The sequence below is a fragment of the Mustela lutreola genome, chromosome 3, assembly GCF_030435805.1.
Source record: "Mustela lutreola isolate mMusLut2 chromosome 3, mMusLut2.pri, whole genome shotgun sequence".
NCBI lineage: Eukaryota > Metazoa > Chordata > Mammalia > Carnivora > Mustelidae > Mustela > Mustela lutreola.
The window spans coordinates 67,180,790-67,208,288 of NC_081292.1; the positions used below are offsets into that span (position 1 = coordinate 67,180,790).

The following is a 27,499-nucleotide window of genomic DNA, read 5'->3' on the forward strand; positions in this document are numbered from 1 at the left end:
TACTAAGCAAAGAAATAAAAATGAAGTTGTAAATACCTGTCATTTGTATACACTCTCAAAAGTCTTCTATCAAAATCACTTTCATATCTAAACCTCTCGTCCATTTCTTCACTTACTTCAGGATCTTGATCAGGTCTGTAATACTGTCTATCAAAAACACGATCCTCATTAAACCTGTGAAATCTTCTATCTGGAATGTCACCTTTGTTGGCAAACCTTTGAGGTTTTTTATTGGAAATGTCCACGTCTTCATTAGTTTTTTTAATGAGTCTTCTATTCCTTAATTCAATTTCATCATCTAGTTGTCGGTATCTGTCCTCCTCTAGTCTTCTTTGGTTTAGAAGCTCTTCATATGCCTCCGAAGGAGTTAATAAGACATTTCTTCTAGGACCCTCTGAATTTTCATAAGATGTTTGTATTTGTGAGGGTAAATCAGGCTTAACCTGACTAATAGGTTTTTTATTTCTTTGATTCTTGTGCTGGTCAATTAAAAAAGAAAACAAAAAACAGATATTAATGCAATGCTATTTCTTTTCTTTTTTTTTTTTTAAGATTTTATTTATTTATTTGTCAGAGAGAGAGAGAGAATGCATGAGCAGGCAGAGTGGCAGGCAGAGGCAGAGAGAAGCAGGCTCCCTGATGAGCAAGGAGCCCGATGCAGCACTCGATCCCAGGGTCCTGGGATCATGAACTGAGCCGAAGGCAGCGGCTTAACCAAATGAGCCACCCAGGCATCCCTGCAATGCTATTTCTTATATTACATCCTTATATGATGCTTAGTCTATTTCTCATCTGAACTCCAGGGCCTAATCACCCAAAAGAAATAGCTATCATTAGAAAAAAACTTCAAGGAAATGTTATCCTTTAAAACCTAATAAATAAAATATAACAAGCAACAATGATATGGGTAAGTGGCTACAAAAAGGATAAACTAAATGCAAATTCCTATCCCAAAAGATACATATTTTTTTGCAGGTAATACTGCTTCAAAATATTTCAAATTAAATTCTTAATACAAACAATACAGAAGTGGTCAATTTTTGGCCCTATTAATATCAACCATTCTTAAATTTGGAAAAAAACATATAACTAGAAATTGTCAGCATTTAAAAATCACTTAGAAGTAAAAATTAGGGGGGCCCCTGGGTGGCTCAGTGGGTTAAAGCCTCTGCCTTCGGCTCAGGTCATGATCCCAGGGTCCTGGGATGGAGCCCCACATCAGGCTCTCTGCTCGGCAGGGAGCCTGCTTCCTCCTCTCTCTCTGCCTGCCTCTCTGCCTACCTGTGATCTCTGTCAAATAAATAAACATAATCTTTAAAAAAAAAAAAAAAAGGTAAAAATTAGGGGCACCTGGGTGGCTCAGTACCTTAATGTCCAACTCTCGATTTTGATTCAGGTCAAGATCTCAGGGTCATTAGAACTCCGTGCCAGGCTCCATCCATGTTGAGCATGGAGTCTGCCTAAGATTCTCACTCTCCCTCTCCCCCTTCCTTGGCCCCCTCCCCTGCCTGCTGGTACTCTCTAAAAAAAAAATTTTTTTAAATAAAAAGTAAAAACTAAACATCACTTAAAGCCAATCTCAAAAATTAAATCACCCCCATGAAGTTAAAAAGTAGGGTAAGTTCTTCAATAAGCAATAAAACCATTAATAAAACTAAAATATTAAAATGCCCTGTGTTTAGTTCAATTTGACTTAATCTTTAAAATATTTACATAAAAAACAAGTGAAATTTCCAACATATAAAAATATTTTCGGGGCCCCTGGGTGGCTCAGTGGGTTAAAGCCTCTGCCTTCAACTCAGGCCATGATCTCAGCGTCCTGGGATCGAGCCCCGCATGAGGCTCTCTGCTCAGCGGCTAGCCTGCTTCCTCCTCTCTCCCTCTCTGACTGCCTCTCTGCCTACTTGTGATCTCTGTCAAATAAATAAATAAAATCTTTAAAAATATATATATTTTCAAGTAAGTACAAAATGTTCAACCTCCGGTGTTAAAGATTTACTTTAAAATCAAAACCTACCTCAGTACTACTCTTTTCTACCTGTCTGAACTTGTCAGTAGATTCTTCTTTACCCCTGAGAAATTGATTGTATTCTTTATTGCGTTCAAGTTTCAACCTTTCCTTAAAATAAAAACCAAAAGGTAATGTTAAAACTCCTCAAAGTACCTTTAAAAAAGTACCTTTATGTTCAAACAAACTCATACAAAATAAGAGATCTTACCCAGAATCAAGCTTTATTAATAATTTCAAGGATAGAAGTAGTTGCAAGACACAAGAGAGGCAGGAAGAGGTCTGAAACAATCAATGCAATTCCCCAATTCTCCAATGCTTACTTGCCACATTAAAATAAGCATTACTACGCATTTAGGTCCAGGTTAATAGAGAAGATCTTTAACAGAAGGGAGCTGCTTCAACTAAAAGCATTCATAAATAAATCTTTCCCACTAGTAACTACATGACTGTGTTTGCCAGGAGACCTGTCATTATCATGTTTCCAAGATTTGACCAGGTTACCTTCTTTCTTTTTCAGAGACATCTGCTGCCTCTATTCCCCCACCCCACTCTCAAAAGACCTAGTGTTATTCATTTCTTTCCCAAGTATCAGGAAGGTTGATTACATAAAAACATTAAAAGGTAAAATTATCACAGACACTATAATATAAATATTCTGTTGAAACACATATTAGGAAATGTTTTTAAGCCTTCATATTTCCTTTGTCACTGAAACAGCACAATCTAAAAAAAAGAAATTAAAGATTACCTAGGTCATCTTTTGAAACTTATTATCTGTCTGTCTTATGTACTATGTTGTGATCACTGATCTGGCTTGGAAATTCAGTCCCTACAAGGGGTATGCAGTGTTTTATCTCTACCACCTCTAAAGAGTAAGTACATGTATTTGTAGAGTGAAAGAAAACACATTCAAAAAGCTCCAGATCACACCCTACATCAAAGCTCAGTATACTCTCATTCACTCGTCTCACTGATAACTGTGACACACAGCATGAACTTTATAGCTCAGAAGCCAACGCTGAAAAACATAAATTCTAAATATTCAATTAATTCACATATTAAAGATATATCACATCATCATAAATGTTATGTTCAAAAGTTCTTTTAAAAACAGCACAACTAGAGACTCCACAGATTTCTTTAAAAAGACATATATTCAAGAATGGGAAATGATAGAATCTTCTGCTTGCATTTCAGTCAGGAGTACGTTAACTATTTTGATACCTCACAAAATTATTACCCACAATAACTACTCCTATCCACCTACCTTGGCAGATAGCCTCTCACCAATAGGAAGAGAAACTCCCAGGGTAGATGGATCTGTTTCACTCGTGGACAGAAAATTTTTCTGTATATATACACATTAAAAAAATATATTACCTAATTGCCTTTATGTTTCATAAATGTGTCTTTACATTCTATTTTCTAAACTATACATTATGCAGAGTAAAAGAATGAAATGGAGATGAAGACATAAAGTACAAAAGTAATTGGAACACAGAACTTTCTTCCAATCAAAAAGTCCCTGAAGAGGAGAATCAGGTCTTAATTTTCATTTGTAACATATATATTCCAGATGATTAAAAAGCAAGGGAAAAAGAAAACTCTTTCCCAATTTATATTTCTTTTCTAAGCACATATTCTTCATTATCAGTGCTCTACTAGTCTTTGGCAAATTTGAGGCAAATTTAAACTTCCTCACCAAGATCTGCATACATGCTGCAATAATGTTTTTTTACTAATTTTCCTGTGATAATTTATGAGGGGATATCCACTCAAATGCCAAAAGATATAAACTATGAACACTGTTTCCGTATATGTATGACCATCCTTATTCATTAAAGATTTAGATAATGCACTGTAGTATATAGAGCATCAGACTAGGAGTCAAAAGACCTGGGCCCGAGGACTAGTCCCAACACTTCTCAGTTCTAGAACAATGAGCAAGTTGCTTAACTTCCCTGACTCAGTCTTCTTACATAAAATGAGAATGGTATCTGCTCTGCCTACCTACCAAAGCTGGTATAAGGTTCAAAGAGGATTAAAATGTAAAATATTTTAGAATACTATAAAGCAAACACAGGATGATTAAAAAATATATATGATCCCCAACTTGGTACTGCTTGGTAGTCATATAATCTGGAAATTATTTAACATCTCTGACTCAACTGCTTTATTTTTTAAGGAAGGGATAACGCCATCTAAATCATTAGGTTATGAGGATTAAATGAATTGATACTTGTTAAGCTGTATAGTCCCATGCCTTTTATTTATTCATTAAATAAGGAATTATTGACTACCTAAAACTTTCCAGTTACTTTTTTCAGTGGTAAGGAGACAAAAATAAGACTATATCCCCTCTATGTAAGAAATTTACAGTTCAGCTGAGGAAACAAACATGTAAACAAATAACTACAATATAATGTACCAACTGATACAATATAACTACATTCAAAACATTTGGGAGCAGAGTGATTAGTATAACTAAATGATTAATAAGGTTTCATTGAGGGATGTCTGGATGGCACTGTCGGTTAAGTGCCCATAGGTCATGATCTCAGTGTTGTGATCTCAAGCCCTGTGTTGGAATCTACGCTCAGTGGAGTCAGCTGGAGATTCTTTCTCTCTCTTCCTCTGCCCTTTGCACTAGTGCTTTCTCTCTCTCTCTAAAATAATAAATCTTTTTAAAAAATAAAAATATAAGATTTCATTGAATCTGAATTTACAAATAAGTTATGCTACAAAAGCTTATTTGAAAACTGGTTGTTTAGAACTCTAAACTTATTTGTCAAAGGAAAAAACAGGATACCTGACTAGATCCCTGAGTCAGTTTAGCTCTTACATTAAAAAGTACACCATTAACCCGCCATTTTGTAGAGTTACACATGTACAAAAAAACATATTCAGAGTTCCAACCCTGGGAAGACAGAGAGACAGCATCCTCACTCCTTCGCTGGGCAATTCACACTCCCAACACAGGCCCAGAATGATGTTTGGAATGTCCAATAAATGAAAAAAATAATAATAATAAGGACAGCAGAGTGAGTTATTTTAAAAGCTCAATTTTAGACATATTCTCATTCACTCAATAAATACTGACTGCCGACTGCCCCAAAATGTTTGATATGTCTGAGATTCATCAGTGAAGAAAACAAAGACCCCTGCCTCCCTGAAGCTTACATTCAAGCACAGGAAACGGACAAGAAATAATAAACATAATGAAGAGTATGGTATGTTAGATGGGGGGAGTGGGAAAAATAGAAATCTAGAGTTCCCTTTTGGACATGCTCAACATGAGATATCCATTAGATTTCTAAGACAGGTAGCCAAATGGAAAAGTGTGAAGTTTAAGAGAAAACTCTGGGCTATAAATATATATTTACTAATTCAATTTAAAAATTGTTCTTCTGAGAATACGTTTTCCCTGCACTTCTAAATGGTCAAGTGTCTTCTATTTTAAAAACTCAAAAGAAGATGGCAGTTGTTTAATGTTTCTTCTTGGCAAAATCTAAGGACTTTTTTTTTTTAATTGAAATATCCATGCAATCCAAAAAAGTCAGAAAGCCACAGGAAAAAATCTAGAAAGAATAGGACTTCCTAAGGGGTCAAGAAAGCCACTGCAGCCACCTACCCAAATCCTATTTGGATTTTCCTTTTTCCATGTTTTCCTTTCCATGCCCACTTTCTCAGACGTCAACCAAAATTTGTCTCTTCCATATTAAGGGACTACTGCTCCTCTATCACAACCATATTCTGGATACCCCAACACCAAAAACTCCTTCATACCCATTTGAATTTAAATATCTCTTTTCCTTGATCTTTTTCTCTTTCATAAAGGCAATCTCTTCCTATGCCTCCTACCACCATTCTTTTTTAAGATCTTCTATGAGGAAATATAATATCCACAAGTGAAAAAGGTAACAGAGGAAAACCCAACCCAATAAGGAACAGTAGGAGATGGGGAGAATATTGAGGTACAAGGCCAGGGAGGTGGGCTGTAACATGAAAGACTTCACATGCCATGCTAAGGAGTATGCATTTTTATCCTTAAGGTCTTAAATACACTGAAGTATTTAAATTGGTAAGGGACAGGATCATTCTGGAAAGTAGTATGAAGAACAAACTAAAAATTAGTGGAAGCAGAAGTGAAAAATCTATAGCAGTAATTTAAAATAAACAGTAAGAATCTCTAATATGCAGTACTAACAGTCCTGAAAGAGTTATCAAGGTCTTCACAGGCTGCTTATAGAGGTATAATGTTTCACACACATCAAATTAAAAATCTAATCTAGGAGCACTGGGCTGGCTCATTCTATAGAGCATGCAACTCTAAATCTCAGGGTCATGAGTTGAAGCTCCATGTTGGGCATGGAGCCTACTTAAAAATTAAATAAGTAAATAAATACATAATAAAAATAATAAATAAAATTCCTTTTTAAAAAATCTAATCTATTCTATCCTATCTACCTACATCATGATTTTTTACTACCCTCAAAAAGAATCTACTCTAACTTATTCAGACTGGTAAATCACATGTGCCTTATTCATACAAAGCTAAAGTCTACCATCCAAGTCCTTCATTGTATATTCTCCATCTGAAAAGCTTCCTCTCCTTGATTTGCCCTCTAGAATTTCCAAACCCCACCTATCCTACAATGTCTTACAAAATAACACCTTGAGGTTTTTCCTGATCATTATAGCCTTCTTAATAGTTACAGTTTCTAACCTGTATGAATGTTGTGTCTATGACCAGATTCAAAGACACCTTGAAGACAGATTCTTTTTTGTTTTAAGATTTATTTATTTGATAGGTAGAAATCACAAGTAGGCAGAGAGCCAGGCAGAGAGAAAGCAGGAAGCAGGCTCACGCTGAGCAGAGAGCCCGATGCGAGACTCGATCCCAGGACCCTGGGATCATGACCTGAGCTGAAGGCAAAGGCTTTAATCCACTGAGCCACCCAGGCGCCCCCCGACAGATTCTTCTTCATAAGTGCTTAAAAAGTGTTGGCTGAATGATGAATGAATGTGTGAGATTCATTTTTTAAAGTTCTATAAAAGTATAATATTTTTATTTTCCAATATAAATTTATAAACACAATCTATGGGTTTGGGTGCAAAAATACTAAGTAATCCAAATCTTGACAACACAGAATTAAAAAAAAATCTTAGAATATCCTGAGTATCTATTATTTTATTAACGTTAATGTGAGCCTAATTTGAAGAAAAAAAAACTGGCATGCTGAAAACAAATGGGCTTATAATAGCTATAAAATCTTTCTAAAAGATGCACAAGAAAGCAACAAAAATAAATGCAAAGCAGGAATCAAAAAGAATGCTTGATTATATCAATGAAAAATTACAACATACAGACTGCCATCTTGGTAAAAGCAAGGATACAAAATGTTATCATTCAAAAGTCTCAAAATCACAGATAAAGTTATTTTTCTTTTTAGCTTCAAAGCAATCTCATAAATGAAAATAACTGCAAGCTACTAGATCTAAAAGAAATAAAGAAATATAAAGGTTGCAGGCAACCCTACCTTTCTTTTTGCTTGTGTAATACCCTAAAGTCAAAGGAAACAAACCATTGATAAAATGTATTCAAAGTTCTTTCTCTCCATGTGCAAATCAGAATAAATAATTATACACTTGGAACAAACATTATAAAGTATTAAAAAAACTATAGAGTATCTTGGGATGACTAGAAACATCATAATTGTTTAAAATAATGTGATAACCTAAAAATTAAATTGCATTTCAAAACTTGTAAGAACTCATTAGCAATTACGTAATTTAACCAACCATACTTAAAACAAGGGTTCCACTAAGTAAACAGATTAAATCATAAAGTAAAGACTTTGGAAGCTAAGTAAATATGTTAAATGAAGTTTTTAAAAGCTTAGCTGACAGGAAAATAAGTGGCAACTAGAATCCCATGTATCATTTTAATACATGGTCGTGGGGAGTAGAGGAGTAGGGAACCATAATCAGGTTTTTTTAAAACCATGATAATTCTACAAAGAACATGAACAACCAGAAGTTACAGTTTCATTTAAAATTAAAACTATTCCACTGCAAAGATTAAGAATATGTTATTCCGTGGCACCACTTCTCAGCACCACTTTCTACCAATGTCATATATGTCCCTTAACTGTCACTATAATATCCTACTATTAGATATCAAAGATAACCTAAAAATTAACACTTTTGACTAAAACCTTAGGAAAATAGATTCAGCAAATGAATTCTGAAGCATAAGATCTAGCTAACTAATAAGAATATATTACCTGAGTAAGATAACGTCTGTAATCCTGCCTCAATTCTTCTTTTAGTTTATGTTTCTTACGTTCATAATCTTCCCCAAGGGGTAAACTTAATCCATAATCAATTCCTAGAAAGAAAACAGGTAATATAGCTCATTTTCAAACCAATATCAATAAAACATAATCTGCTGTCACCAAAGCACAGTAGAAAAGAACAGAGTCATGTTTGAGTCTGAGACTGGGATCAGGATAATGAATTGTTTATTTATTTATTTATTTATTTATTTATTTTTAAGGATTTTATTTATTTATTTGACAGAGAGAGATCACAAGTAGGCAGAGAGACTGGCAGAGAGAGAGGAAGGGAAGCAGGCCCCCCGCCAAGCAGGGAGCCCGATGCAGGACTCGATCCCAGGACCCTGAGATCATGACCTGAGCCGAAGGCAGCGGCTTAACCCACTGAGCCACCCAGGCGCCCTGAATTGTTTATTTTAAATGTTTTGGCAGGTTGGGGCACCTGGGTGGCTCAGTGGGTTAAGCCTCTGCCTTCAGCTCAGGTCATGATCTCAGCGTCCTGGGATCGAGCCCCGCATTGGGCTCTCTGCTCAGCAGGGAGTCTGCTTCCCCCCCCTTCTCTCTGTCTGCCTCTCTGCCTACTTGTGATCTCTCTCTCTGTGTCAAATAAATAAATAAAAAGTAAAAATCTTTAAAAATAAATAAATAAATAAATAAAATGTTTTGGCAGGTCATAAATTCACACATATGAGAAATATCCCTCCCACCCATGAAATCCAGTCACCGAGTTCTCCTGCCCAAAACATCCAATATTACCATTTCTTGTATTTCCTTCCAGAAACTTCATGCATCTATAAACGGATACTTTTAAATTATTGTGTGTGCATGTTTCCTGTGTATTTACTTCTTCTTCCTTTAGGTAAATGATTCTGCATTGTTTAGCATCTGGCTTTTTCACACAGTATAAAATTAAAGAAAAGCTGATTACCATTTTTATTTCAGTTAATTCTACAGAAATTTCTATAAAGATAAATACCTACAACAATTTTAAGGTCTGTTTTCCAGTCTATGAAAATTAATAATGTGATTTTTTTTTTACTATAAGACTATTTTTGTTATGACATGTTCAAGGAAAAATTATGTACTATGCATGGCTCAGGCTTAAATTTTAAAGAACTTTTATTAAAGTTAAGCCACTAATTCTGATTTCATATGAATGGATATTAATTTTTATTGTGGTAAAATATACATAATGTAAAATTTAAATTTTAACTGCTTTTAAGCATACAATCAAGTAGCATTAATATATTCACAATGCTGTGCAAACATCACCACATACACAAAATTAAGGCCATTTCCAGATTTTTTTCATCATCCCAAACAGAAACTCCATAGAAGGATGTTAATTTTTTAAGAAAAACTTAAATTTTCATGGGCACCTGGTTGGGTCAATCATTAAGAGTCTACCTTGACTCAGGTCATGATCCCAGGGTCCTGGGATCAAGGCCCACATTGGGCTCCCTGCTGAGCGGGAAGCCTGCTTCTTCCTCTCTCCCTCCCCCTGCCTGTGTTCTCTCTCTCACTGTGTCTCTGTCAAATAAATAAATAAAATCTTAAAAAAATAAATAAAGTAAAGAAAGAAAAACTTTAATTTTCTTGTTTCCATATATAGAGCTCAAAAATCAAATTACATTTTGGGGTGATGACAATAGTGATGGCCGTACAACTTGTACATACTAAAAAAAACGAGAGTTGTACAATTTCAGTGGGGAAACTTTATGATATGTAAATTGTATCTCAATAAAGCAGTTAAAATCAAATTATATACTTTCAAGAAGCACAGAAAACAAATGAATATTTAGATTTTTGAAGCTCCTCTCCTTTTTAGTCCTACTATGTAATACCATAGCATTCAAAAAATTATCATTTCTAAATATTTTCCTTAATTAGTTAGCAATCCAAAGAACATAGACTAAATAATAGACCATAGTTTATAAACTAATATGGATATCACCATTTTTGTGTCTTACTCCCTCACAATGCAGCTAAATGATGGGACTTTTCATAAAAGTGTCATATAACTGCTTTATTACATCACTGAAATATTTCAGGGGGAGAAGGCCCAAGGGGTATACATATAAATGTATGTCTGTTGATTTTTATGGAATACTAAATTCCACTTTCCACCTTGAACATCATGGAATTCTCTTGAAAAACACTTCTGGCCCACATAATCCTGATAATAGTGAGTAGAGTAGGTCTCCTTAGGGATGCCTCTCACTCACGCTCCCAACTGTCTCCCAAAAGAATTTAAAGTATCCCGTATGCTTAAAATTTTAAATCATTCTAGAAAAGCATTCTTTCATCACATAGGAATCTAAACCTTATTTTTAAAGATATAACATTTAAGCCTAAAGAGAGAAATACCTTTGATTTACACTTTCAGAATGGAGTATCACACATGGAACTAAATCATAAGGTCAATGAAGGTAAGGCCTTCATTTATTCAAAATTTACTCAATTTTATAATGCCTGGTATACAACCTATATCCAAGAAATGTTTATTGAATAAATGTATAAATGAATGCATGAATGAATCCTTAAATAAGAGGAAAGAATGAGAGAAAGGGGAAAAGCACACGATTTTTAGTATTTCATTTCTGATTTTAGGCAGTCTGCATAGACAAGCAGCATAATAACTAGTAAACAAAGTTACTTATCTCTAGTCACAATGGATACTCTACTGTGTCAAGGAGGAAAAGATAACAATGCTGCAAGGATTAAAATGTGGTTTTCATTTATAAATCACTATTTATACTAAGTTCAATTTCGTTTATCAAGAATTTTTGCCTTTTACTATTGCCACAAACCGTATTTGTAGTAATTGTCTTAAGAGACAAGGAAGAATACATACTGATTGCCTTCTGAACTACTTTAAATTTTATTAAGTCTAAGGTTTAGTCAACAGAAAATACTAACTTTTTAACTGTTATTTTTGTCATCTAATACCAATATTTTATGGCATTAGAGGTAGGCCAGAGAAATAAAACAAACATATGGAACAATTTAAGTATTCTGTTCCTTTTAAACTATGCATGAACTATGGCATCTCAATTGACTTAATTAAGAAACATGGTCAGACTTACTTATTCAGAGCAGTTGTCTTATAATGGTTTTAGTGGCAAATAAAGCATCAGTGTCATCTTAGCTTCATTTGAAGTGATGTCACTTTACCAAATACATCAGTGACTCTAAGACAGTTAACATTATGCTTCAGAACTGTATCAATTACAAGTATTAGTTTCTACAGCAGTTATGGGGTAAATAAACTATTTAAAACTAAAGTATGCAATCTTTTTAAAAATTAATTTACAATGCTAAACAGAATGATAATTTAAAATATAACTAAAATTTAGTAAAAAAAATAATCAATTTCCTGTTGTCTATTTCCCAAAATCTTTACATTAACGGTAATTTTCTAGTTTAGTCTAAACCTCAGAGCTTCTCTGCAATGTAAAATTCTGTTGTTTCCTTTCTGATAATTTTTAAGTTTAACACTGTAATTGCTTTCTTTATAATTCTTTTACAAATTTCCATAAGCATAACTGTATTTAAAATGAATTTTTAAAAATCACACAAAATTTCTAGTAACAAGAGTAAATCTCTATCTTACTTTAGTAATCTATAATCATCTTGCTTGATTTCCAAAATAATTACTTTAGAGCATGAAAAATAAATCCAGAAAATTTCGGAGCCTAAAATACAGATCAATAATATTTTAATATAAGATTAAAGGACATTGCCTAGAAATGGATAAAAACACATAGGGACTATGGTCACGGAAGATGGATTCTTCAAGTACCCAAATTTAGAGGTAAGGGAGTTGAAAAGGAACCAAAAAATATATTGAAAAGGAGTCTGCTGGAAGTCTTCCAAGCAACCTCCAGGCTGAGTGATTCACTAGAAAGACTTACATAATGCATTATATTAATGATTACAGTTTATTACTATGAAAGAATACAAAGCAAAATTAGCAAAGGGAAAAGGCTCACACAACAAAGTCCAGAGGTAACTAGGTACAAACTTCCAAGAACTCTTCCCCAATGGAATCCCATAGGACACACTTGTTACAACATAATGTGAAGTGTTGTCTACTAAGAAAGCTCATTAGAGACTCAGTGCCCCTGGTTTTTATTTAGAGCTGTTCACATAGACATCCTCTGCCAAGCATACACCAAGATTCCAGATTCCCCAAAAGGAAAGCAGGTGTTCTACTTGATCATAGGGCTTACACAAACAATTTTATTTAGGCACAATGACCTTATCATTTAGAGGAAGTTTTAAAACAGTACAGGAAACTGTTTACTACTTAAGTTCAAGATACTAGCCAGGGGCCAACCTTGCAGACAGGACTTTCTAAGGATAATCATTCCCAGGCCTGCTTTGTTACAAGTGTTCTACACAAAGAGGAACTAGTAAGGTAGGAAGACAACCAGGAGCCAAGCGAAGAAAATACTCCAAGAAAGCAGTAAGATGCTAAATGGAGCAGGTAGATTGAAAAATTTAAGATCTGTACACTGCTCATTATATGTAGTTACATAAGGGTTACTATACACCTTGATGTTTGTGGGTGAGCAGCACAGAAGTAACCCTGACTGGAAAAGTTTTAAGAAACTGAGGTGAGAGGAATTGGAGATTATAAATAAACATAAACAACTCTAACTTTTGCTACAATGAAGAACCTAGAAATTGACAGTAACTGGAGGAACATAAAGGATTTTACAAAATAGGAGATATAGCAATACAGAAATGTTCTAAAAGAAAGGAAAAATAATTTATGATTCAGATGAGGAAATCTGATGGAGTGATGATATTTTCAGTGAAAAGGGACAGAATGCTATATAAGGAGAGGAGTTGGTCTAACAATGACAATCTATGGTAAGAGAAGACAAGGCAGACTATAGTACAGATGAGGGCTGGCTGGCAGAGGTAAGGGTAAATTCTAATTTACCTAATTCTAATTCTTCTATTTTACAGTGAAATACAAAGTAAAACCATGGACAGGGGATGGGGAATGGAGTTTGAGGAGAGAAGAAAAAATAAAATAGCTACCTTGTCGAACAGGATAGCAATGGATTAGGGAAATGTAATAAACCCACCAACAGCAGTGAGGACACACCTTGGGTTAGTAGTAGGTACTTTAAAGTAAAAACAAGTACCTGGTTGTAGGTTTTCACCACCCAACTGCAGCTACATAAAGACAGACTACATAAAGACTACATCAGACTCAGAGACAGATTTAACAAGAGATGAGATTTAGCAAAAGGATAAGATAAAGGGAAACAGAGGCAAGAAAGATAAGGGTATGCAAGGGAGTCCAATAATATAGGCCATGGAATTTAGGCTGCATAAGGAAGGAAATAATGACAGGGTAGGTCCTTCAAGGGAGTAGAGTCAATGGATGGTTAAGTCCTGGTAATGTCAAATATTTGGAATAGTTGTCAGAGGCAGGATACAAGAGAAAATCAGCTGAAAAAACGAGAAGTGGTCATCAAAGAAAATACTTGGAACTGTAATTCAGTCACTGGTAACAGAGGTCGAAGACAGAACTATTTAAGTGAGTGGCTGAGAAGAGTGGTAAACAATATCACAACATGAAGAAGCCAAGAAACTGAAAGGCACTAAATATTTAAGGAATTAGGAATGGCTCTGAATCTGTGAATAACTGCAGTAAGAAGTGAATACAAGAGACTGATCCTGCAAATTTCAAAGGTGTTAGGTTACAGGGAGGACAAGAAGCATGTAAGTCCCAAAAAAGAATACAGCCTTTACTCCAACTCCAGATTAAATGAAGGAAGAAAATATAGCACAGCATCTGGCACACAGAACGCACTCAATATAGGTTAGCTGGTAGTAGTAGCAATAGCAGAAAGAATAGTGGACTTTAATTTCTATTGACCTTTCAAGCATCAGGATCCTTCTTGGTTTAAACTATCTTTATTGGTGAGGCATCTCCATGGCTCAGTCAGTTAAGCATCTGCCTTCAGCTCAGTTCATGATCCCAGGGTCTTGGGACTGCGTCCTGCATTGGGCTTGTGGCTCAGCAGGGAATCTGCTTCTCCCTTTTCCTCTGCCCTTCCTTCCTCCCCCCTCCCTGTGCGCTCTCTCTCAAATAAAATCTTTTTAAAAAATTATCTTTAATGGTTTCTCTTGTCAAATGTATAGGGTATCAATAAATCAAAGTTTTCTGACAAATCCCAAAATACTGATTTTAAGCACTTTCTACTGTGGAAAGCAAAGAAAACTTTGTCCCACAAGCCCAATTTTTAAAAATTGAGGAAGAATATACGTACCAAAAAGCACAATCTTAGGTATATTCCTCAATGAATTTGTACAAAAGTATGCACTATTGTAACAACTTGATTTCTTTCCACCTCACAAGGGACACTTATGCTCCTTCCCTATGAATATTCCTTCCCAGAGCTTACAAGTATTCAGACTTCTATTAATGTGGATGCGTTGAAATACTACTTGAATCTCAAATAAAAATAATCATTAAGTTTGTGATCTTTCACATTTTACTTCTTTCAGTCAATATATTACTTCTGTGGGATTCAGCCATGTAGCTATATGCACGGCTTTAAGTTTGTGACTCCTTTCATTGTATGAATACATCACAATTTTTTTTTTAATCCATCCTACAGTTAACAGATATTTGAGCTGCTCCCTGCTGTTCGGGAGGGTGGGGGAAGCACTATTATGAACAAAATTCCACTGACATTCTTGTACATGTCTTTGGTGAACACGTGTATTTCTCTTGGCTATTTTCCTAGGAGTGGAATTCTTGGGTCACTGGATAAGGTCACAGAGTTTAGTAGATATTGCCAGTTTTTCAAAGCTACACCGTTACCCATTCCTAAAAGCTATGAATGAGTTCTAGTTAATTCACAGCCTTGCCCACTCTTGGTATTGTAAATATTAGACATTATACTTCTGTGCAATGGTGTCTCAATGTAGTTTCAATCTGTATTTCCTAACAACTAATGATGCTGAGCATCTTTGCAATGCATTTGGATTTCCTTCTTGAAAACAGCTATCCAAGTCTTTTGTCCATTTTCAGAATTGAATGGTTGTCTTCTGATATATAAATTTTATACACACACATACACATACATAGAAACATATGTAGATTTTTTAAAAAATTTTTATTGTAATGTTAGTCACCACTACAGTACATCATTAGTTTTTGATGTAGTGTTCCATGATTCAATGTTTACATAAAACACGCAGTGCTCCATACAATCCGTGCCCTTCTTGATACCCATCAGATTCACCCATCCTCCCAACCCCCTCCCTTCTAAAACCCTGTTTGTTTCACGGAGTCCACAGTCTTTCATGGTTCGTCTCCCCCTCCAATTTCTCGTTCTCCTAATGTCCTCCATGCTATTCCTTATGTTCCACAAATAACTGAAACCATATAAAAATTGACTTTCTTTGTTTGACTTATTTCACTTAGCATAACCTCTTCCAGTCCCAACCTTCTTGATGCAGGGAGGACAAGAAGCATGTAAGTCCCAAAACAGAATATGGTGATGAAATATTCCATTGTGTATAAGGACCACAACTTCTTTATCCACTTGTCTGTGAAGGGCATCTTGGCTCTATCCACATTTTGGCTATTGTGGACACTGTTGCTATGAACCTTGGGGTGCATATGGCCCTTCTTTTCACTACATCTGCATCTTTCGGGTAAATACCCAGTAGTGCAGTAGCTTTGTCACAGGGTAGCTCTATATTTAATTTTTTGAGGAACCTCCACACTGTTTTCCAAAATGGCTGCACCAATTTGCATTCCCACCAAAAACTGTAAGAGCTTTCTCCACAACTTCTCCAACATTTGTTTTTTCTTGCCTTGTTGATTTTTGCCATTCTAACTGGTGTAAGTGGTATCTCAATGTGGTTTTGATTTGAATTTCCCTGATGGCTAATGATGATGAACACTTTTTCATGTGTCTGTTAGCTTTTTTTATGTCTTCTTTGGAGAAGTATCTGCTCATGTCTTCTGCCCATTTCTTGACTCACCTGTTTTTTGGGTGTTGAGTTTGAGAAGATCTTGGATATCAGCCTTTTGTCTGTAGTGTCATTTGCAAATATCTTCTCCCATTCTGTGGTTGCGTCTTTGTTTTGCTGAAGGTTTCCTTTGCTGTGCAGAATTTTTTATCTTGATTAAGTCCCAAAAGTTCATTTTCGCTTTTGTTTCCCTTGTCTCGGAGACATGTCCTGAAAGAAGTTGCTGCGGCTGAAGCTGAAGAAGTTACTGCCTATGTTCTCCTCTAGGATTTAGACGGAGTCCGGTCTCACATTAAGGTTTTTCATCCATTTAGAGTTTATCTTTGTGAATGGTATAAGAGAATGGTCTAGTTTCATTCTTCTGCATGTGGCTATCCAATTTTCCCAGCACCATTTATTGAAGAGACTGTCTCTTTCCCACTGGATTTTTTTTTTCCTGATTTGTCAAAGATTAGTTGACCATAGAGTTGAGGGTCCATATCTGGGCTCTCTATTCATTTCCACCAATCTATGTATCTGTTTTTGTCCCAATACCATGCTGCCCTTGGTGATCACAGTTTTGTAATATAGCTTGAAATAAGGCAATGTGATGCCTCAGCTTTGTTTTCTTTTTCAACATTCCCTTGGTGATTAAGGGTCTTTTCTGGTGCCATACAAATTTTAGGATTGCTTGTTCCAGCACTTTGAATAATGCCATGGGTATTTTGATTAGGATGGCATTGAAAGTATAGATTGTTCTTGGCAGCACAGACATTTTAATAAGGATACTGCATCCAGCAAGACTGTCATTCAGAATGAATGGACAGACAAGAAGCTTCCAAGACTGGCAGAAACTCAAAGAAGTATGTGACCACAAAGCTGGCCCTACCAGAAATATTAAAGGAGGGTTCTATAAAAGGAGAAAGACCCCAAGAGTGATATAGAACAGCAATTTACAGAGACAATCTTTAGAAACAAAGACTTCACAGGCAACATGACATCAATAAAATTCTTTCTTTCAATTGTCACTCTCAACATGAATGGCCTAAATGCTCCCATGAAATGGCACAGAGTTGCAGACCATATAAAAGGACATGATCCATCCATATGCTGTCTATAAGAGACTTGTTTGGAACCCAAAGATGCGGTCCGACTGAAAGTGAAGGGATGGAGAACCATTTTTCATGCCAATGGACCTCAAAAGAAAGATGGGGTAGCAATTCTCATATCAGACAAATTAGATTTTAAGTTAAAGACTGTAGTCAGAGATACAGAAGGATACTATATCATTCTTAAAGTGCCTACCCAACCAGAAGATCTAACAACTGTAAATACCTATGCCTTCGACACGGGAGCAGCCAACTACATAAGCCAACTGTTAATCAAAATAGACATACTGATAATACATTTATTGTAGGAAACCTTAACACTCCACTCTCAACAACAGACAGATCAACTAAGCGGAAAATGAACAAAGAAACAAGACCTTTGAATGACACACTGGACCAGATGGACCTCATATATACAGAACATTCCACCCTAAAACAGAATACTCACTCTTCCTGAGCACGCATGGAACTTTCTCCAGAACAGATCACATCCTGGGTCACAAATCAGATCTTAACTAATACCAAAAGACTGAGATTATTCCCTGCATGTTCTCAGACCACAATGCTATGAAACTGGAACTCAATCACAAGAAAAAATCTGGAAGAAATTCAAACACTTGGAAGCTAAAGACCATCCTGCTCAAGAATGTTCAGGTCAATCAGGAAATCAAAGAACTTAATCAATTCATGAAAACCAATGACAACAAAGACACATCGATCCAAAACCTATGGGGTATGGCAAATGTGGTCCTAAAGGGGGAAATATATAGCCATCCAAGCCTCACTCAAGAAAACAGAAAAACCCCAAATACACAAACTGTCTTTACACCTTAAAAATCTGGAGAATCAAGGCGCCTGGGTGGCTCAGTGGGTTAAAGCCTCTGCCTTCAGCTCAGGTCATGATCTCAGGGTCCTGGGATCAAGCCTCTCATCGGGCTCTCTGCTCAGCAGGAAGCCTGCTTCCTCATCTCTCTCTGCCTGCCTCTCTGCCTACTTGTGATCTCTGTCTGTCAAATAAATAAATAAAATCTTAAAATCTGGAGAATCAACAACAAATTAAACCTAACCCACGCACAAGAAGGGAAATAATTAAGATTAGAGCAGAGATCAATGAATTAGAAACTAGAAATACAGTAGAACACTTTAATGAAGCTATAAGCTGATTCTTTGAAAGAGTTAATAAGATCAATAACTTAATAAGATCTCTAACCACTGGCCAGACTTACTCAGAAGAAAAGAGAAAGGACCTAAATTAATAAAACTAAGAATGAAAGCGGGGAGATCATGACTAACATCAAGGAAATAGAAACAATCATCAGAAATTATTATCAACAGCTATATCCCAATAAGTTAAGCAACCTAGAAGAAATGGATGCATTCCTAGAAACCTATAAACTTCCAAGACTGAAAAAGGAAGAAACTGACAACCTCAATACACCAATAACTAGTAACAAATTGAAGCAGTGATCAAAAACCTCCCCAAAAAACAAAAGTCCAGGGCTTGATGGATTCCCTGGGGAACTCTACCAAACATTCAAAGGAGAAATAATACCTACTCTCCTGATGCTATTTCAAAAAATAGAAATAGAAGGAAAACTTCCAGACTCTTTCTAGGAGGCCAACATTACCTTGATCCCCAAACCAGCCAAAGACTCCATCAAAAAGGAGAATTTCAGACCAATATCCCTGATGAATACGGACGCCAAAACTCAACAAGATCCTAGCTAACAGGATCCAACAGTACATTAAAAGGATTATCCATCATAACCAGGTGGGACTTATCCCTTGCATGCAGGGGTGGTTCAACATTCGCAAATCAATGTGATAGAACACGTAAATAAGAGAAGAGACAAGAACCACATGGTCCTCTCGACTGATGCAAAAAAAAAAAAAAAAAAAAAAAAAATTGACAAAATACAGCATCTTTTCCCGATTAAAACTCTTCAGAGTATAGGGATAGAGGACACATTCCTCAACTTCATAAAATCCATCTATGAAAAATCCACAGTGAATATCATTCTCAATGGGGAAAAGCTGACAGCCTTCTCACTGAGATCTGGGACATAAGGATGCCCACTCTTGCCACTATTGTTCAACACAGTACTAGAAGTCCTAGTAATAGCAATCCCACAACCAAAAGAAATAAAAGGTATTCAAATTAACAAAGAAGAAATCAAACTCTCTCTCTTCACAGATAACATGACACTTTGTGGAAAACCCAGCAGTCTCCACCCCCAAATTACTAAAACTCATACAACAATTCAGTAATGTGGCAAGATACAAAAACCAATGCACAGAAATCAGTTGCTTTCTTACACACTAACAATGAAACTGTAAAAGAGAAATTAGAGAATCAATTCCACTTAAATAGCACCAAAAAACTGTAAGATACCTTGGAATAAACCTAACCAAAGAGGTAAAGGATCTATACTCTAAGAACTATGAAACACTCATGAAAAAAAAATTGAAGAACACACAAAAAGATGGAAGAACATTCCATGCTCTTGGATCGGAAGAATAAACATCATTAAAATGACTACGCTGCCCAGAGCAATCTATACTTTCAATACCATCCTGATCAAAATACCAGTGGCATTTTTCAAAATGCTAGAACAACCAATCCTAAAATTTGTATGGAACCAGAAAAGACCCTGAATTGCCAAGGAAATATTGAAAAAGGAAAAAAGAAAGCTGGGGTCATCATGTTGCCTGATTTCAAGCTATATTACAAAGCTGTGAGCACCAAGGCAGCATGGTACTGACACAAAAACAGACACATAGATCAATGAAACCGAACACAGAGCCCAGATATGGACCCTCAACTACGTGGTCAAATAATCTTTGACAAAGGAGGAAAAAATATCCAATGGAAGAAAAACAGTCTCTTCAATAAATGGTGCTGGAAAAATTGGACAGCTATATATAGAAGAATCAAACTGGACCATTCCCTTACACCATAAAATACACAGATTTTATACATATACCCATGGCTGCTATGTATTATGATGAATAGTTCTTTAAAAAAAAAAAAAGATTTTATTTACTTGAGAGAGAGAACACAAGCAGGGGGAGTAGGAGGAGGAGAAACAGGCAAGAAAAATAAAAAAGAGAAACCAATAATTTTTTTTAAGATTTTATTTGAGAGCAAGCACATGCAAGTGGGGGGAGGGGTAGAACGAGAGGGACAAACAGACTCCCTGCTCAGCAGGGAACCCAACATGGGACTGGATCCCAGGACTCTGGGATTATGACCTGAGCTGAAGGCAGACACTTAACCCACTGAACCACCCAGGCACCCCTGTGATGAATAGTTCTTAATTTTAATAAAGTCCATTTTATCAGACTTTTCTTTTATGATTAGCTCTTTTCCTGTTTATTTAAGACATTCTCATCTACCCCCAACATCTCAAAGACATTCTCCTATGTTTTCTCTAAGAGCTTTATACTATTAAGTTTTACCTTTAGCTCTGTGATTCCTCTTGAATTAATACCGTTATGCAGTTTGAGGTATAGGTTAAGGTTTCTTTTTTTTCTCTTCTTTAGTATGGATGCCTAACTTAACCATTTACTGGAAAGACCATTCTTTTCTCCACTGAATTGCGGAGGCACCTATGTCATAAAACAGATATCTGTATATAATGGATTTGTTTAAATCCTCTCTATTCTGTCCCTGTGGTCTATTTGTCTAACCTCATGCCAAAACTAAATAGTCTTAATTACTATAATTTCATACCAAGACTTTATATATAATAACACTAAGTTTTCCAACTTTATTTCCAACTTTTTCTTCAAGACTGCCATGGCTATCCAAGTTCTTTTTATTTCCCTATAAATCAGCTATCGAGAAGCCTGCTGGTACTGCACTGATCACCACACAAAATGAAATGGTGGAGCAATCTTAAAGATCAATGGGAAAACTATGATTGTTCTGTGACTTTTATGAACTTTTGTCAAAAGAGTAAAAAACAAAACAAAACAACAAAAAAAGAAAAAACCTACTACAGGGGCGCACCTGGGTGGCTCAGATGGTTAAGCATCTGCCTTCAACTCAGGTCATGATCCCAGGGTCCTGGGATCCAGTCTTCTGTTGGGCTCCCTGCTCTGACTCTCTTTCCCCCTATGTGCTGCTCCCCTTGCTTGGCTCTCTCTGCCTCTGTCAAATAAATAAAATCTTAAAAAAAAAAAAAAAAAAAAACCCCACTACCAACAATAACAACAATAAATCCTGTCAGTTATAAACATATATGGAAATTAAGAAAAAGGAAACAATTATTTATTATACTAAAGTTTAAAACATTAGCAACACTGAGAATTAAGATATTTTTTAATTCCTGGGGAGGAGGGAACTTTTCATGAGTTAATTTGAACACTGCTTGCCTTGTTGTATACCTTACAATAGTCACAAGCATCTCTGCTATGCCTTGGCAATCTGATCATGTTGAGAGACTTCTAATCCATGCACATAGAATGTCTCTCCTTCCACTTGTACATTCTTTAATTTCTCTGACACATTTTGTAGTTTTCTGTGTATAAGTCTCGCACAGTTTGTTAAATATACTTTTAAGAACAGGTGACTCTGGAACAATGGGGGAGGGGGAGTGGCAATCCCCATGCCACTGAAAATCTATACATACTTTTTTTTTTAAGATTTTATTTATTTATTTGATAGAATGAGAGAGAGGGAGAGCATGAGAGGAGAGAGGGTCAGGGGGAGAAGCAGACACCCTGCTGAGCAGGGATCCTGATGTGGGACTCAATCCTGGGACTCCAGGATCATGAACTGAGCTGAAGGCAGTCGCCTTACCAACTGAGCCACCCAGGCGCCCATACCTTTTTCTTTCTTTTTTCTTTTTTTAAGATTTTATTTATTTATTTGACAGAGACACAGCAGAAGAGGGAACATAAGCAAGGGGAGTAGGAGAGGGAGAAGCAGGCTTTTCGCTGAGCAGGGAGCCCGATGTGGGGCTTGGTCCCATGATCATGGGATCGTGACCTGAGCCGAAGGCAGATGCTTAACGACTAAGCCACCCAAGCACCCCCACACAAGCTAAGGAAAATGTTCCTTAGATCGTATGGAAGAAGCCGCTGGGATCTCCACTAAATCTCGAACTTCTAGATACTAAGATGCTCTGCAAGTAACCAAGCCCCGTGCAAGCTGGAGGCACACCTCCCACATGGTCCCTCCAGCCAGCCGGACACCTCAGATTAGAGCTGTGCCTAGACCAGCACCAGCAACTCAGCCCTCAGCAGCAGCTCCACCATATGCTGTTGGCTCGTCTGCTGCGGCAGCCAGGTCTCATAGCCCAGATGGCAACCACAGCAGATGGCATGGTTGTGGGCTCTGCTGTTGGGCACAGGATGGGTCATGCCATTACTTGGGGCTTGCGAAGAAAGTAATGCTGAGCCTTCAAGGCCTGACATCACTTACCAGAAGCCTCTGGGAACCCAGCCAGCATACCAGCAGCAGCAGTTTGACCCATGACACTAGGAAGTGAAACAGTTTCTGCAATGTGCCCAGAACCAGGGTGACCTTAAGCTTTGTGAAGGTTTCAGCGAGGTACTGAAACAGTGCAGATATGCAATTAGCCTAATCAAGAAGTTCAGATTAAAGATATGGAAAATCATCTTTCATGACCAAGTTAATTTAGCATAAAAATATAATTAATAGTGAATATATAAAGTATAAAACCACCAGGTGAACCTCTCCTTCATAATTAAATACAGCTATCTTTGGATTTAGAATGAAAAAGGGTATTCTTACTACGTAGACGTTCACTCAATGTTCTGAGCTTGGCGCTGGGCAGATGTTTGTGTGTCTCCTTAAATCACCCTTTGTGATATTCTCATTTGTGAATTAATTAGAATAAAGTGACTTTCTCCCTCCCCTAAAAAATCACAAGGAAAATACATTGATAGTACTTTACTGTATTTATCAATACTGTTAAGTGTACATCATCTATCTACGAGATGAATCACATTGGTACCTACATCAATATTATCTTATTTGTCTTTTGACTAAAATATTGTCAAAATTATATGTATTACTAACACTAAACATCAAAAATGAAATGATAATGGGTGCCTGGCTGGTTCAGTCAGTAGAGTGAAGATCCCCTTTCAAGCCCCACATTGTGTGCAGAACTTACTTAAAAAGAATAAAAAGACAATGTGAAAAATAAATTTATATTTGCAGGTATAATGACATGTATTAATAACAAAGAAGCAGCAACATGATTACTTTATGGTAGCCTCATAAAATTGATACAAATGTTTCATGGTAGCCTAACCTATACACTAATGAACTGTTACAAAATTTTTATGGCATACAGTATTACAGTCATATTCATAATATAGTATAGGAAACATTGTCACATTAGTTTAAAAACCACTTATCTATGATGATAGGATGATAGTTTCTTCAGTTACAAGAGAGGCATACTGTATGATAATATAATTCTTTGAAAGCAAATATATAAAACATAGAAAACCTAATTAATTTTATAGTAAACATCACTCACCTTGTTCCTACACAAGGATAGGCTATCCATTTCCATAGAAGTCTTGCATGCAATGTTCTATGCAATGAATATTTAGGCAATAATAATAACACAAAAATATACAGTTCTTACCATAGAGTTATTAAACTTTCACACTAAGACACAAAAGATAACTGCAACTACTGTACAGCACAATAACTGCTTACTATTCACTAAGTGGAAGGGATCATCATAAAGGTCTTCATCCCTGTCATTTTCACAATGAGTAGGCTGAAGAGGAGGAAAAAGAGGCATTGGTCTTGCTGTCTTAGAAGCAAAAGAAGTGGAAGAAGAGGGAGCAAAGCCAGGAGAGGCTGTCACACTTGGTATCCCTTTAGGAACATACACTGTAATTTAACTGTTGTTTTTTCATTTCTCTAAAAACGTTTCTATACCCTATCAATCCTTTCTCCACCATATCCTCTAATTTCAGTGCCCATAACACCGAAGAGCCCCTGTTGTGAAAGAAGTCAAAGCAGTCTTGAATAACTCAAACACTTCTGCCAGATTGTCAGATGTCAATTTGTTTTCTATCACTGCTCTTCGAGGTCTTTCTTCTCATCATTTGCCATGGTTTGGAAGTACTCATCTCCACTGAGTCATCTTCTATTAATTCCTCTGGCATGGCGTCTACTTACTCTTGAACTTCTCCAAGATTCTTATCTTGAAATCTTTTTTTTTTTTTTTCTTGGCCATATCCACAATCTCTTTCATAAGTTTCTTGCCTGGCTCTGCTATAAATCCTATGAAGTCATGCACAACATCTGAAGACAGTTTTCTCCGGCAGGAATTTACTGCTGCAGCCCTAATGGCTTTCATGGCTTTTCCTATACAAATGATGACCTCTTCAAACCTTCCAGACTTTCACGGTGCTCTCCCTACCAGGGTTCTCTCTTCCATACTGCTGACAATCCTCTCCATGGAGTACCATATGTAATGAGCTACAAAGGTCCATATAACCCCCTGATTTAGAGGCTGAATAAAAAGATGCTGTGTTTGGGGGCAAGTAGAATATTCAACATCTTCAGTGTTGAAATCATGGGGTTCTGGGTAGTCAGGGGCACTGTCCAATATCAACTGCTTCTTTTCCTTACTAACATGTGTCCTTTGTGGTATTTTTATTTTCGAAATAGGGGACCTTCATCTGCATTAAAACTTGTTCAATCAGATATTCTTTCTCCTCAATGATTTTCTTAATGGCATCTGGGAATTTGTCTGCTGCCTCCTCATTTGCAGGAGCTGCTTCCCCTGCTATCTTGGCATTAAGATAAACCTCCTTCCAAAATTATCCAACCATCCCTTGCTGGCATTAAATTCTCTACCTTTAGATTCTTCATCTTCCTTTTGCTTTAAGTTGCCACATGATAACTTTGCTTTTCCTCAAATCATAGTACAGTATATAGGTATGCCTTTCTTATAGCAATCCTGCACCCACATAAAGTTTCTATTTTCAATAAAACATGAAAAGGCATTCTCAAAAAGTGCAAGGTTTTCACACCTGCTGGCGTAGCAGAGCAATGGCTTCATGAATTTCCTTTTTTTTTTCTTTTTCACAGTGGTCCTTAACACAGAATTCGATGATCTTGAAATGCTGAGCCAACCACAGCAGTAGACCTTAATCAACCTATCAACCAATTCAATTTTTATTGTAATAGGACTTTGCTTCTTGGGGGCACTCCCAGCATCACTAGCGGCACTTTGTATGGATTCCAGGGTGTAACCCAAAGTTTACAATATTGCACTAAAGACCATGAAAAACACACAAGAATCCAAGGAGATCTCTTTTTACTGCACTACACCATTTACTGGAACTGAACAGTTTACTTAATATTTTCATATTGTTCATTGCTAATATAAAGAAGCAACTTTTTTTTAATTGATCTCATATTCTGTGAACTTGCTAATAAGCTCGTGATTTCTAATAGTTTTTTTGTGGAGTCCTTAGGATTTCTGCAAACAGAATCATGCCATCTGCAAACAAGGACAGTTTTACTTCTAACTTTGATGCTTTGTATTTCTTGTAGTATTTCATTACACTGGCTAGAACCCTCAGCACAAAGCTGAATGAAGTGGTAACTTTACACATCTTGTCTTTTTCCTGCTCTTAGAAGGAAAGTTTTGTAGTCATAAACTATTAAGTGTGATGCTGGCTATAGGTTTTTCACAGATGCCCTATTTCAGAATTGAAAGATCTCTTCTATTCCAAGTTTGTTGACAGTTTTTATTATAAATCGGTGTTGGATTTGGTCAAATGCTTTTTCTGCAACTATTGAGAAAACCATGTGCTTTCTGTCCGTAATTCTATTAATCTGGTATATATTAATTTTGAAATATTAAGACTAAAAACTTGCATTGCTATGATAAAGCTCACTTGGCCAGAGTGTATAATCATTTTTATATGTTGTTAGATTCAATCTGTTAATATTTTGTTTATGATTTCTGAATCAATATTCAAAAGACATACTACCTTGTAATTTACTTTTCTTACAAAAATTTCATCTGGCCTTGATATTAGGATAATACTGGCCTCACAATATATGTTGGGAAGTGTGCCTTTCTCTTTTGCTTCAAGTTTATAAAGGAATGGTATTATTGCTCCTTTAAACATTTGGTAGATTTCAACAACAAAACCATCCAGGCCTAGGCTTTTCTTTGTGAAAGACTTGTAATGAAGATTTCAATTTCGTTACATGTTATATGTCTATTTAGATTTTGCATTTCTTCTTCAATTAATTTCAGTAATTTGAGTCTTTCTAGTAATTTATCAATTTTGTCTAAGAGGTCTAACTTGTCCACATAACACAACTGCAATATTAAACAAGTCAGCAAACACTAAAGATTTACTGGTGCTAACAATTATGTGAAATCCTACTTCCATTTTTTTTTTTTTAATATTTATTTGAGGGTGCCTGGGTGGCTCAGTGAGTTAAAGCCTCTGCCTTCAGTTCAGGTCATAATTCCAGGGTCTTGGGATCAAGCCCCGCATTGAGCTATCTGCTCAGCAAGGAGCCTGCTTTCCCCTCCTCTGCCTGCCTCTCTGCCTCCTTGTGATCTCTGTCTGTCAAATAAATAAATAAAATCTTTTTTTTTTTTTAGATTTTATTTATTTATTTATTTATTTGACAGACAGAGATCACAAGGAGGGAGAGAGGCAGGCAGAGAGAGAGGAAGGGAAGCAGGCTCCCCGCTGAGCTGAGAGCCCGATGCAGGGCTCTATCCCAGGACCCTGGGATCATGACCCGAGCCGAAGGCAGAGGCTTTAACCTACTGAGCCACCAAGGTGCCCCAAATAAATAAATAAAATCTTTAAAAAAAAAAAAAAAAAAAGATTTATTTGATAGAGTAAGAGAGAGAGCATGAGAGGGGAAAAGGTCAGAGTGAGAAGCAGACTCCTCGCGGAGCTGGGAGCCGGATGTGGGACTCGATTCCAGGACTCCAGGACCATGACCTGAGCCAAAAGCAGTTGCTTAACCAACTGAGCCACCGAGGTACCCCCTACTTACAATGAGTTTTTAA

The 27,499-nt window shown here is 36.4% G+C and overlaps 1 protein-coding gene and 1 pseudogene across 11 annotated transcripts in view; one reads left to right on the forward strand and one right to left on the reverse strand.

The window, feature by feature from the left end:
- The window catches only part of CSPP1 (centrosome and spindle pole associated protein 1), a 167,972-nt gene that overhangs the window by 112,160 nt on the left and 28,313 nt on the right, over nt 1–27,499 (reverse strand). For 5 of the 11 annotated variants that reach the window (XM_059166297.1, XM_059166288.1, XM_059166290.1 and 2 more), the window contains exons 4-8: nt 8,299–8,402; nt 7,552–7,575; nt 3,279–3,359; nt 2,018–2,119; nt 37–479 (exon numbers count right to left, since the gene is read on the reverse strand). In XM_059166297.1, coding sequence (XP_059022280.1) covers nt 37–479; nt 2,018–2,119; nt 3,279–3,359; nt 7,552–7,575; nt 8,299–8,402 — 754 coding nt within the window. The remainder of the gene's footprint in view (nt 1–36; nt 480–2,017; nt 2,120–3,278; nt 3,360–7,551; nt 7,576–8,298; nt 8,403–27,499) is intronic. The other 6 variants (XM_059166299.1, XM_059166289.1, XM_059166292.1 and 3 more) reach the window with 5 other exon arrangements.
- On the forward strand, nt 12,122–23,123 carry LOC131827700 (coiled-coil-helix-coiled-coil-helix domain-containing protein 2-like; annotated as a pseudogene).